The following is a 13,112-nucleotide window of genomic DNA, read 5'->3' on the forward strand; positions in this document are numbered from 1 at the left end:
GGAATATTGTTCTGGCACGTACCTTTCTTAGAACTGTGCCGCTTTGTAAGTTTGCTTCATTATCATTTCTCAGTTGCTCAGTTGTCTTTGTTACAATTAAAAAGAAAAGACATCTTTAATAGTGAAGTTGTAACATTCCAACGATAAGCTGTGTCATTGTTCAAACAGTTCCCTGAGTTCCCAATCAGCAGTGTTATGTAAGGTGGCAGGTTAATAAAAGCGACACACTGAAATCATTTGTACCAGATTATCTCTCCTTCCAAACTCTGACAGATGCTAAGTCCAGCTGGTAAAAAAAGTTTATAGGCGAGTTGGATCTGGGGCCTTCACACACTCCACAATGTTGGCTACCAATGCTTGTTTTAATGAGTCACGAATTGCCTGTTTATCTTCTGCTCCCTGCTGTTTCTGCATTTTCTCTTCCAGAACAATCCTAGAAACACATGCTGCTACAGACGCTGGAGCAATGTGTGTAGACATTTGAGCCAAATTATTATAAAGAACTCTTTCTTCTCTGATATTAAAAAAAAAAGGGTGAGAATTGCACATTGCCTAGCAAATCGTTATCTCAGATGTTCACTGTGACATGCTCAATATGGCCTCCCAGAGAAAGTTGGAGACATTTGAAACCTTAACAACTACACTGTAATTGGCAGGTTTTGTTGTTCATGTTCTGGCTCTGCTAAAACTACTCTAAACACTTTGTTTAATGATGTTACATTATGACAACACATGGCTTCTATAGAACAAGTCATCATGGTTAACATGCAACTACACAGGAAAAGTAGCAAGTGGCCAGAAAACAGTACCAGTCAGAGCCATTTTTCAGGTCTCAACTCCAATTACAAAAAGGCAGTAACAAACAAACAAACAAAATAGAGGCAGCTTGCCTGTACGGGGATGTGTTCACTTCCCATCCATTTCCAGTGAACATAACTACAGGTACCTAAACCCAACAGGCTAAGTTATTTCCAAAACACTGCCTGCAGAAAGGGGTCTTCCTGGGGGTAATGTCACCGTAGTGGCAGCATCATTCCTTGAGACAGTTGGTCTGATACCCTTCTACCTTGTCTGGTCATTTACATCTGTGCAAGGTGTAAAGTGCTGCATGTGAGAGTGAGAGAGTGTGAGAACAATGTAAAAAACTATCATTGTCCATGAGGTAAGCAAGCGTTGGCCAGTTAGTAAATTACCTGTCTCAAAAAACTGGCTTCTGAACACTTCCTGCAAACATTTTTCTTTCTTTTCTGGGTGATATTGAAATAACACCACCACCAAATACCCCAGAACAGCTCTGATATTAATGGTATGGCGTAGTGTTCAGAGGGGCACTGTTGAGAGAAAAGTAACAAGTAATAAAACCCAAATCTGAACAATTTAGCTTAGTACAATGAAAAGAATTCTTAAAATCTAAGTTCTTTCCACCGTTTATGTTATTTATTGTCATTGTGCACTTCACTGTTTGGGCAGTTGAACTAAATTATTAACTGCCTGGTACTCACCTCCTTGGATATATAAAAGATTTCCAATAATTCAAGAAGTGGTCCTCCTGCATCCTGCCATTACAATTAAAATTACAGTCACGCCCATTGCACAGTAATACACAATAGACTAGTCGTTCCATCACAAAGACCTCACTCCTACCGTGCTCCAGTAACAAAAAGTGCCTGACCCAAAGCCCACTGACATCAATGAAAAGACTTCTATTCACTTCGACAAGCTTTGGATCCGGCCCCAAATATTGAAGTGGCTCCCCTTTTCCCCCAACTCTAAGGGTCTGAATTGTGACAAGATGGCAAGAGAGATTTCCAGACGCAACAGTAGCTGTGCAAGTACACCAAGGTCTGGAGTATTAACAATAGTTCCAAATGGAGGTGAGGGACAGAAACTATACGCTATTATGAAACATCCACTTACATTGATTAAGCTATTATAGTATTATTATAGTAATGCCCAGAGGTGCCAACCAAAATCAGATCCTCATTGTGCTAAGCACTGTACAAACAGTCATTAATAAGAAGTGACAGTTCCCACTCTAGAGAACTTACAGTCTAAATAGACAGTAGACAGGAGGGGGAAACATAGGCACAGAAAGGTGAAGAGTGTTGCTCAAGGTCACATAGCAAGTCAGTGGCTAACCCAGGAACAGAACCTCTGTCTCTCAGTCTCCTTACTCCACCCATTAGAACACATTGCCTGATGACTGATATCACCACTTGAGCTGCCATTGCTTCTTTTGTGGGCATTTTAAAATGCTTTATATGTAATATTATTTAGATATATGCTCAATATTATATGTTAGACTGAGGGGCCCTAGATGAGTAGTTTATAAAGTAAGCTACGGTATTGCATCACTGACTCATGAATTGAAAAAGCACTAAGCGGTAATGCGGTTGGTCACTTTTTAAATCCATGAAGTTAAAATTTTCCACTGTGAACCTCAGCTCCAGTCAATAGAAGTTGTATTATAATAACCTCTATAAATGTCTGTTTTCCCTAAATGTGCTTCAGCTTCCGTTACTTGCTATTGAACTTCCTTTCAGCTCCCAGCATCATGTGATTCCTTCAGTTAATGACAGAGGCAACTCAGTAATAACAGCAATCACCTGGGATGGATTATCTCCCATTAGGAAAAAGTAGAATATGACATACAATTTCCACATCCTTCAGACATCCTTTAGGATTGTCACTAGTAGTGACCTTTACTACATAGTCTACATCTTTATAAGGGTATGTCTACACTACGGAATAAGGTTGAATTTATAGAAGTCGGTTTTTTAGAAATCGGTTTTATATATTCGAGTGTGTGTGTCCCCACAGAAAATGCTCTAAGTGCATTAAGTGCATTAACTCGGCGGAGCGCTTCCACAGTACCGAGGCTAGAGTCGACTTCCGGAGCATTGCACTGTGGGTAGCTATCCCACAGTTCCCGCAGTCTCCGCTGCCCATTGGAATTCTGGGTTGAGATCCCAATGCCTGATGGGGCTAAAACATTGTCGCGGGTGGTTCTGGGTACATATCGTCAGGCCCCCGTTCCCTCCCTCCCTCCGTGAAAGCAAGGGCAGACAATCGTTTCGCGCCTTTTTTCCTGAGTTACCTGTGCAGACGCCATACCACGGCAAGCATGGAGCCCGCTCAGGTAACCATCACCCTATGTCTCCTGGGTGCTGGCAGACGCGGTACGGCATTGCTACACAGTAGCAGCAACCCATTGCCTTGTGGCAGCAGATGGTACAGTACGACTGGTAGCCATCATCGTCATGTCCGAGGTGCTCCTGGCCACGTCGGCTGGGAGCGCCTGGGCAGACATGGGCGCAGGGACTAAATTTGGAGTGACTTGACCAGGTCATTCTCTTTAGTCCTGCAGTCAGTCCTATTGAACCGTCTTATGGTGAGCGGGCAGGCGATACGGACTGCTAGCAGTCGTACTGTACCATCTTCTGCCGAGCAGCCATGAGATGTGGATGGCATGCAGTCCTTCTGCACCGTCTGCTGCCAGCCAAAGATGTAAAAGATAGATGGAGTGGATCAAAACAAGAAATAGACCAGATTTGTTTTGTACTCATTTGCTTCCCCCCCCCCCGTCTAGGGGACTCATTCTTCTAGGTCACACTGCAGTCACTCATAGAGAAGGTGCAGCGAGGTAAATCTAGCCATGGATCAATCAGAGGCCGGGCTAACCTTCTTGTTCCAATAAGAACGATAACTTAGGTGCACCATTTCTTATTGGAACCCTCTGTGAAGTCCTGCCTGAAGTACTCCTTGATGTAAAGACACCCCCTTTGTTGATTTTAGCTCCCTGAAGCCAACCCTGTAAGCCGTGTCCTCAGTCGCCCCTCCCGGCGTCAGAGCAACGGCAAACAATCGGGCATCTGAGAGTGCTGTCCAGAGCAGTCACAATGGAGCACTCTGATGGGGCTAAAACATTGTCGCGGGTGGTTCTGGGTACGTATCGTCAGGCCCCCGTTCCCTCCCTCCCTCCGTGAAAGCAAGGGCAGACAATCGTTTCGCGCCTTTTTTCCTGAGTTACCTGTGCAGATGCCACACCACGGCAAGCATGGAGCCCGCTCAGGTAACCGTCACCCTATGTCTCCTGGGTGCTGGCAGACACGGTACGGCTTTGCTGCACAGTAGCAGCAACCCATTGCCTTCTGGCAGCAGACGGTGCAATACAACTGGTAGTCGTCCTCGTCGTGTCCGAGGTGCTCCTGGCCACGTCGGCTGGGAGCGCCTGGGCAGACATGGGCGCAGGGACTAAATTTGGAGTGACTTGACCAGGTCATTCTCTTTAGTCCTGCAGTCAGTCCGATTGAACCGTCTTATGGTGAGCAGGCAGGCGATACGGACTGCTAGCAGTCGTACTGTACCATCTTCTGCCGAGCAGCCATGAGATGTGGATGGCAAGCAGTCCTTCTGCACCGTCTGCTGCCAGCCAAAGATGTAAAAGATAGATGGAGTGGATCAAAACAAGAAATAGACCAGATTTGTTTTGTACTCATTTGCCTCCTCCCCTGTCTAGGGGACTCATTCCTCTAGGTCACACTGCAGTCACTCACAGAGAAGGTGCAGCGAGGTAAATCTAGCCATGTATCAATCAAAGGCCAGGCTAACCTCCTTGTTCCAATAAGAACGATAACTTAGGTGCACCATTTCTTATTGGAACCCTCCGTGAAGTCCTGCCTGAAATACTCCTTGATGTAAAGACACCCCCTTTGTTGATTTTAGCTCCCTGAAGCCAACCCTGTAAGCCGTGTCATCAGTCGCCCCTCCCTCCGTCAGAGCAACGGCAGACAATCGTTCCGTGCCTTTTTTCTGTGAAGACGCCATACCAAGGCAAGCATGGAGGCCGCTCAGCTCACTTTGGCAATTAGGAGCACATTAAACACCACACGCATTATCCAGCAGTATATGCAGCACCAGAACCTGGCAAAGCGATACCGGGCGAGGAGGCGACGTCAGCGCGGTCACGTGAGTGATCAGGACATGGACACTGATTTCTCTGAAAGCATGGGCCTGCCAATGCATGCATCATGGTGCTAATGGGGCAGGTTCATGCTGTGGAACGCCGATTCTGGGCTCGGGAAACAAGCACAGACTGGTGGGACCGCATAGTGTTGCAGGTCTGGGACGATTCCCAGTGGCTGCAAAACTTTCGCATGCGTAAGGGCACTTTCATGGAACTTTGTGACTTGCTTTCCCCTGCCCTGAGGCGCATGAATACCAAGATGAGAGCAGCCCTCACAGTTGAGAAGCGAGTGGCGATAGCCCTGTGGAAGCTTGCAACGCCAGACAGCTACCGGTGAGTTGGGAATCAATTTGGAGTGGGCAAATCTACTGTGGGGGCTGCTGTGATGCAAGTAGCCCACGCAATCAAAGATCTGCTGATATCAAGGGTAGTGACCCTGGGAAATGTGCAGGTCATAGTGGATGGCTTTGCTGCAATGGGATTCCCTAACTGTGGTGGGGCTATAGACGGAACCCATATCCCTATCTTGGCACCGGAGCACCAAGCCGCCGAGTACATAAACCGCAAGGGGTACTTTTCGATAGTGCTGCAAGCTCTGGTGGATCACAAGGGACGTTTCACCAACATCAACGTGGGATGGCCGGGAAAGGTGCATGATGCTCGCATCTTCAGGAACTCTGGTCTGTTTCAAAAGCTGCAGGAAGGGACTTTATTCCCAGACCAGAAAATAACTGTTGGGGATGTTGAAATGCTTATATGTATCCTTGGGGACCCAGCCTACCCCTTAATGCCATGGCTCATGAAGCCGTACACAGGCAGCCTGGACAGTAGTCAGGAGCTCTTCAACTACAGGCTGAGCAAGTGCAGAATGGTGGTAGAATGTGCATTTGGACGTTTAAAGGCACGCTGGCGCAGTTTACTGACTCGCTTAGACCTCAGCGAAACCAATATTCCCACTGTTATTACTGCTTGCTGTGTGCTCCACAATATCTGTGAGAATAAGGGGGAGACGTTTATGGCGGGGTGGGAGGTTGAGGCAAATCGCCTGGCTGCTGGTTACGCGCAGCCAGACACCAGGGCGGTTAGAAGAGCACAGGAGGGTGCGGTACGCATCAGAGAAGCTTTGAAAACCAGTTTCATGACTGGCCAGGCTACGGTGTGAAAGTTCTGTTTGTTTCTCCTTGATGAAACCCCCCGCCCCTTGGTTCACTCTACTTCCCTGTAAGCTAACCACCCGCCCCTCCTCCCTTCAATCACCGCTTGCAGAGGCAATAAAGTCATTGTTGCTTCACATTCATGCATTCTTTATTCATTCATCACACAAATAGGGGGATGACTACCAAGGTAGCCCAGGAGGGGTGGTGGAGGAGGGAAGGAAAATGCCACACAGCACTTTAAGCACAGCACTTTAAAAGTTTACAACTTTAAAATTTATTGAATGACAGCCTTCTTTTTTTGGGGCAATCCTCTGTGGTGGAGTGGCTGGTTGGACGGAGGCCCCCCCACCGCGTTCTTGGGCGTCTGGGTGTGGAGGCTATGGAACTTGGGGAGGAGGGCGGTTGGTTACAGAGGGGCTGCAGTGGCAGTCTGTGCTCCAGCTGCCTTTGCTGCAGCTCAACCATACACTGGAGCATACTGGTTTGGTCCTGCAGCAGCCTCAGCATTGAATCCTGCCTCCTCTCATCACGCTGCCGCCACATTTGAGCTTCAGCCCTGTCTTCAGCCAGCCACTTACTCTCTTCAGCCCGCCACTTACTCTCTTCAGCCCGCCACCTCTCCTCCCGGTCATTTTGTGCTTTCCTGCACTCTGACATTATTTGCCTCCACGCATTCGTCTGTGCTCTGTCAGTGTGGGAGGACAGCATGAGCTCGGAGAACATTTCATCGTGAGTGCGATTTTTTTTCTTTCTAAGCTTCACAAGCCTCTGGGAAGGAGAAGATCCTGTGATCATTGAAACACATGCAGCTGGTGGAGAAAAAAAAAGGGACAGCGGTATTTAAAAAGACACATTTTATAAAACAGTGGCTACACTCTTTCAGGGTAAACCTTGCTGTTAACATTACATACATAGCACATGTGCTTTCGTTACAAGGTCGCATTTTGCCTCCTCCCACCGCGTGACTACCCCCTCAACCTTCCCCCCTCCCTGTGGCTAACAGCGGGGAACATTTCTGTTTAGCCACAGGCAAACAGCCCAGCAGGAATGGGCTCCTCTGAGTGTCCCCTGAAGAAAAGCACTCTATTTCAACCAGGTGACCATGAATTAGATCTCACTCTCCTGAGGATAACACAGAGAGATAAAGAACGGATGTTGTTTGAATGCCAGCAAACATACACTGCAATGCTTTGTTCTACAATGATTCCCGAGTACGTGTTACTGGCCTGGAGTGGTAAAGTGTCCTACCATGAAGGACGCAATAAGGCTGCCCTCCCCAGAAACCTTTTGCAAAGGCTTTAGGACTACATCTAGGAGAACCGCCAGGGCAAAGTAATCCTTTCACATGCTTGCTTTTAAACTATGTATAGTATTTTAAAAGGTACACTCACCAGAGGTCCCTTCTCCGCCTGCTGGGTCCAGGAGGCAGCCTTGGGTAGGTTCGGGGGGTACTGGCTCCAGGTCTAGGGTGAGAAACAGTTCCTGGCTGTCGGGAAAACCGGTTTCTCCGCTTGCTTGCTGTGAGCTATCTACAACCTCCTCCTCATCATCATCTTCTTCGTCCCCAAAACCTGCTTCCGTATTGCCTCCATCTCCATTGAAGGAGTCAAACAACACGGCTGGGGTAGTGGTGGCTGAACCCCCTAAAATGGCATGCAGCTCATCATAGAAGCGGCATGTTTGGGGCTCTGACCCAGAGCGGCTGTTCGCCTCTCTGGTTTTCTGGTAGGCTTGCCTCAGCTCCTTCAGTTTCACGTGGCACTGCTTCGGGTCCCTGTTATGGCCTCTGTCCTTCATGCCCTGGGAGATTTTGACAAAGGTTTTGGCATTTCGAAAACTGGAACGGAGTTCTGATAGCACGGATTCCTCTCCCCAAACAGCGATCAGATCCCGTACCTCCCGTTCGGTCCATGCTGGAGCTCTTTTGCGATTCTGGGACTCCATCATGGTCACCTGTGCTGATGAGCTCTGCATGGTCACCTGCAGCTTGCCACGCTGGCCAAACAGGAAATGAGATTCAAAAGTTCGCGGTTCTTTTCCTGTCTACCTGGCCAGTGCATCTGAGTTGAGAGTGCTGTCCAGAGCGGTCATAATGGAGCACTCTGGGATAGCTCCCGGAGGCCAATACCATCGAATTGTGTCCACAGTACCCCAAATTCGAGCCAGCAACGTCGATTTAAGTGCTAATCCACTTGTAAGGGGTGGAGTAAGGAAATCGATTTTAAGAGCCCTTTAAGTCGAAATAAAGGGCTTCATTGTGTGGACGGGTGCAGGTTTACATCGATTTAACGCTGCTAAATTCGACCTAAAGTCCTAGTGTAGACCAGGGCTAAGAGTGTCTTCAACAATAAAGTTCATTTCGTGGTCTTGTTTGAAGTGTGTGTTTTAAAAACTTTATTACATGGAATCCATACTGCCCGTTTACTATAAACCAGATCACTGAAAGCAAAGACCTTATTTTTTATTCCAAGGATGAGATCCTCAGCCCTGGGTAGGTTCCCTTTGCACAGTGCAGCTGCACAGGGAAATCCTCAGCTGACAAATGGGTGCTCTCCTCCACCCTATTCCCGCCCCACACATTACACTGCCAAAGGGGGCATTAGAGTGATCTTGGGTGAGGGATGTCAGGGTTGGGACAGGGTAGGGAGCTATTTGTAGGGCCAGTTTGTTTCCTGATAGTCCCCAGGATCATGGGAGGTGGAGGCTGAAAACTACCTATGTCTGTCTTAAGAGCTCTGAGCACCCGGGGCATATAACCCTAAGTACAGATCTCACTAGGCTTAATCTTGTGAACTGCAGAGTCACCTCAACTCTGTCTTAGTGAAAATAACAATATGGTGCATCTCTTGGCAAACACTGTATTTATTATCTTTTCTTTGATGCTACAACAGCGGTTGCTGAGTTCTCAGGTTTCCCAAGCTTCCATTTTGTATCTGCTGCCTGGCTGAACACACTTATTGATGTCCTTGGCAAGACAGGGTAAGGAAAGCATTTCCGCCAGTGTCCCCAATTATTAACAGAATGTTTGGAATTTGTCTATTCTTTGCACATGGGAAACTGTATGGTCATTTGGCAGATGTTGAAGCCCACTGATTTTATATCCAGCAGCTTGGAAAAACAATGGACGTCATACTCTGCTTAACAAAATATATGCCAGGGAGAGTCCATCATCTGCACTAGCAAAGTGAAATTTACCCAGCCAATTACTCACTGTCATTCTGCTAAAGGAAGCACCATAATTCCACAAGCTTATTTTCTTTTCAATCCCATCTTTCATAAAATCAATGTGACGTTCCCATGAGTGCAGACACAATTATTTATTGCAATGCCTTTTGCCTGCGTTCTCTTTTTATTTAGTGGGTTTAATAATATGCTAATGACAGGAAGAAAACATACATATAAAATATTGTATGCATCAAGACTTGGAAGGAGAGGGTAAATTTGGCTCCCAACCATGAAATCTCATTCTGCAGTTGCCTTCTTAATGGCATCTCTCGAGGTCAGTGGCTTTGAATTCTCCCAATTGTATGGGGTCACTCTGGCAGCACTGACCAAGTAGAAAAGATTCAGCCAGGGGAAACAATGGCAGAAGTCACCCTTTAAATGTCCTGCCTTCTATATCGTGCAATTGATTCCAAGGCTCCCCACTACGATGTCACTGTTTGACCAGTTTGCTTTAAAACAGCTTAATTAGCTGAAAGGAAAGCTATGTCTGAGCATGTTTGTGAGAAAAAAACAAAAAGCTCTCCCCTTTCAGAAAGCTCATGCTCTGTCTTGTCGGAAATCTCTGGTTCTGAAATGAAACAACATTCCTTTCATACAGAATTAAGTCCCTGACAACAAATTTTCCTGGATCGGGGAAACAACTGATTCTGTAGTGTGTTGATGTTGACATTTTTATTTTTGTGTGTTTTGAAGGTCTGTTTTCCCTGCATCTTTGTTAAATGTAGGAACTCAGTGGGGAAAGTTCAATAAATCAGTAAAAGCCACATTTATTTCCTGATGTGAGAGGAGATGTAAACCAATCAATACCAATTTAATCCTTTGCTGTTACTTCTGTTTTACTATTCAGGCCAGCGGCTAGAGAACATCCAATTTTTGCATAAATATTAAACAGAAATGGGAGCGTTTAAATCTCATATTTATATGCTTCCTCTCCTAAAACCCACCCAAGAAACTAAGTAAATGAAAATTCATATTAACATAAGACAGACTTCTAATTTCAGCAAGGAGCAAACTGGAAATAAAGGTTCCAGGCAGTCCTGCACTTCTTACTCAAGAAAACCTCGTACTGAAGTCAATTTGTTTGTCTGAGGATCAGACCTCAACTTTGTTTCTCCACTTTCTGAGTTAAAATGTCTGAAATTGCCAATTGATACAACTCCTAAAATAAAAGATGCCGAGGAATTTAGTACACGTCTTGTACTTTGTGGTTTGTCTTCTCTGAAATCTGAGCTTCAGTCCTGTTGTGGGAAGGTTAAGATAATTTTTTTACCTAGTGTATATGGGAAGAGCTGTGCTCCTATTGCTAAACGCTGTAATTTTTGGTATTTTTTAAAGTGACTATTACCATATATTCCCAAGTAATCCCAGTTCAATAGCAAGAGAATAATAATTATAATATCAAATAGTGCTACATATACTCACTTTTCATCTTCCATTTGTTTTACAAATATTTATCAATTCATTACCTCAACAGGAATATTTTGTGGCTTGGAAACTAGTTATAGATAGGTAACCTGAGCCACAGAAAGATTAAGTAATTTGTCCAAGGCCTCGGGGGATTCAGTGTCAGAGGCAGAATAAGAACTCAAGTTTCTCATTCTTGGGTTCAGACCATTAATCCAGTTACCATTGTGTGTGTGTAGTGATGGTGTTGGCACAGGGACCAGAGGGGAACACTTACATCCAAATCATTGCCAGGGGTCATCTAGTTAGAAAATGATAGGGTTAGGGGACATCCTGCACCGCTAATCTCCCAGGTCAGCAAACTAAGGCTCCAATCCTAAAAACACCTACATGTGTGAGTAACTATATGCAAGTCAATGGGTTCAAGGAAATTACTCACCTGTGCAAAGTTACTTATGGGAGTGTTTGCAGATCTGGGGCTTTATACAGGTTTTCTTTTTTCGAAAATTGAGGAAGAAAAGAAATTTCCCCCACCTCTCCCACAAAACACCCCACGAAATGTCTGTGACCCTCTTGCTCTTAACTACAGGAGTATGAATTCATCAGCTGCACTCATTTTCTTGTGCATTTGTCTGAATTTTCAGTCAACTGCAGCTCTTTTTCTCAAGTGCAAAACTGTAATGACCAGGATTTTTTTTAAAGATGCTTTATGCTTTCATTGCATGAAGAATTGTAATAGGCAAATGTGAACAAAGATGCCATCCTTCACTTCTGATCTCCAAATCTTTGCTAAAACAAGATGATGTCTTTTGCAAAACTCCCAGATTTTATATTACCAGTTGTTCTCCTCTACTTAGATTTTTCGAAAGGTGAAGGAAAGGATGATTAAACCAGAAACAAAGTCTGTAATTAGCAGTATAAATCTCTCAGTGATTTCGGTAGGTCACAAAATTAACTGGTACAGACTTCGGACACATCTGCTCTTTTGGCAACTACTGCCCTTTCTAAGCTTTCTCATTGGCTGATGCTAATCATATGATAGGTCTCCTGGAACTTATTTGTGCTCCCAAAGCTAAAGGCAGGCACAGTGATGAAACCCTACATTTCCAAAATGCTAAAACACGTACCAGAGTACAGAGCTCCCAGTAACTGACACACAGGGTCACATTTTTTTTAAACACTGCAGTCCTTTCCTAGGACACATGAAGGGGAGAAAATCTCGGGGTTTATTGTGTACTGCCGAGCTGCAGCACATTGCAGTGCAACACTCACGCTCAGGAGCACATTATCAGTCTTAGGGAAAAGGTGGCTAGATGCAGCATTACAGGCTGTTATTATTGAAGGAGGAAGGGAGCCAGGCCCACAAGGTGGCATCAATGGTGTCATCTTCAAAAGGAGCTGCTCAGTTTTAATCTTGGCTAGAGGTTCGATATCCTGATGGCAGAGTAGCAAACAGCACAGAGCTCAGGTAAACAGGAGAATAGGAAGAAGTAAAATGACCTGCCTGTTTTAGTCCTTAAAATGTAGGTTTCCAAAGTAAATGACAGTCAGATGTTGTGTGGCATCAGTTCTTGCCAACTGCACTATGAAGAAAGAGGCCAAAGGTCAAGTGCCTTCAACAAAACCACATCTGATTTGCTTGTTCTAAATAATTCTTTCACTTGCAAGTCTGTCATAAGGTATTGTTATAAAATGTTAATGAAACATTTATATTCTAGATTGTTATATCTCATTATGTGATGGAACTAATAGGGTCTCAGCTGTATAATCTATAAAACGCGTAGCACAAAATGGAAAGCTGTGAATTGTAGGGATTATAGTTATGTGCCTGTTTTCTTATCGGCTGCTCACATCCCCAAGCTATTTTGTTACAATGCACAATCGACTCGGCAGTGGTGAGTGACTGCAGCAAAGAGCACAACTGTCCCATCAGAAACAAACAAATGCAGTGGCCAGAGCTGTGGGAAACATAGTGTTTTTTTCTTCACAAGGGGTTGCATGGCATTGTCGTGGGTTTCACTCCTCATGGGTTTGAACAGCACACGTTCTGCTGTGCATTTGGGTTTCAAACACTCAAAATACAAAGCAAAATTGAACTGAAATCCCTGGCAGGCTTCCTCTCGTTTGTGTTGAAAACTTGCAGCACCATGAGTTCCATAAGCTCTGTATGGAAAATGAAAGCTCAGCCTAGATTCTTATGAAAGGTTCACAAATCTTGGGGAGACTTCTTAGGAACATGATACGAGTTGCAAGTTTGCGTGTGATGCCATTGAAAGCAGATGAATTTTGTGTGGTTTCTAGTTTCACTGCAAATATTCAGCTCATCTCTGGTCACAAATAGTGCACTGTAAAGATAAAAC

At 45.1% G+C, this 13,112-nt stretch overlaps 1 protein-coding gene across 1 annotated transcript; it reads right to left on the minus strand.

Annotated features, from left to right (window-relative positions):
• Positions 1–300: 300 nt before the first annotated feature.
• Positions 301–8,260, minus strand: LOC140908260 (uncharacterized). Its single transcript, XM_073335215.2, has 3 exons — positions 7,515–8,260; positions 6,788–6,932; positions 301–514 (listed from the first exon to the last, which is right to left on the minus strand). Exons 1-3 carry the CDS (start codon positions 8,095–8,097, stop codon positions 301–303), a joined length of 942 nt encoding a protein of 313 aa, XP_073191316.2. The 5' UTR covers positions 8,098–8,260.
• Positions 8,261–13,112: the final 4,852 nt, after the last annotated feature.

This window comes from Lepidochelys kempii, chromosome 3 (genome assembly GCF_965140285.1).
Source record: "Lepidochelys kempii isolate rLepKem1 chromosome 3, rLepKem1.hap1, whole genome shotgun sequence".
NCBI classification, from domain to species: Eukaryota; Metazoa; Chordata; order Testudines; family Cheloniidae; genus Lepidochelys; species Lepidochelys kempii.

Excerpts from the sequence above, each read along its gene's own strand:
- LOC140908260 (XM_073335215.2), bottom strand. The coding sequence starts at position 8,097 with ATGCAGAGCTCATCAGCACAGGTGACCATGATGGAGTCCCAGAATCGC. Across the intron at positions 6,933-7,514 it reads AGGCGGAGAAGGGACCTCTG|CTGCATGTGTTTCAATGATC; the intron begins GTGAGTGTACCT and ends TTTCTCCACCAG. Across the intron at positions 515-6,787 it reads GCACAGACGAATGCGTGGAG|AGAAGAAAGAGTTCTTTATA; the intron begins GCAAATAATGTC and ends TTTTAATATCAG.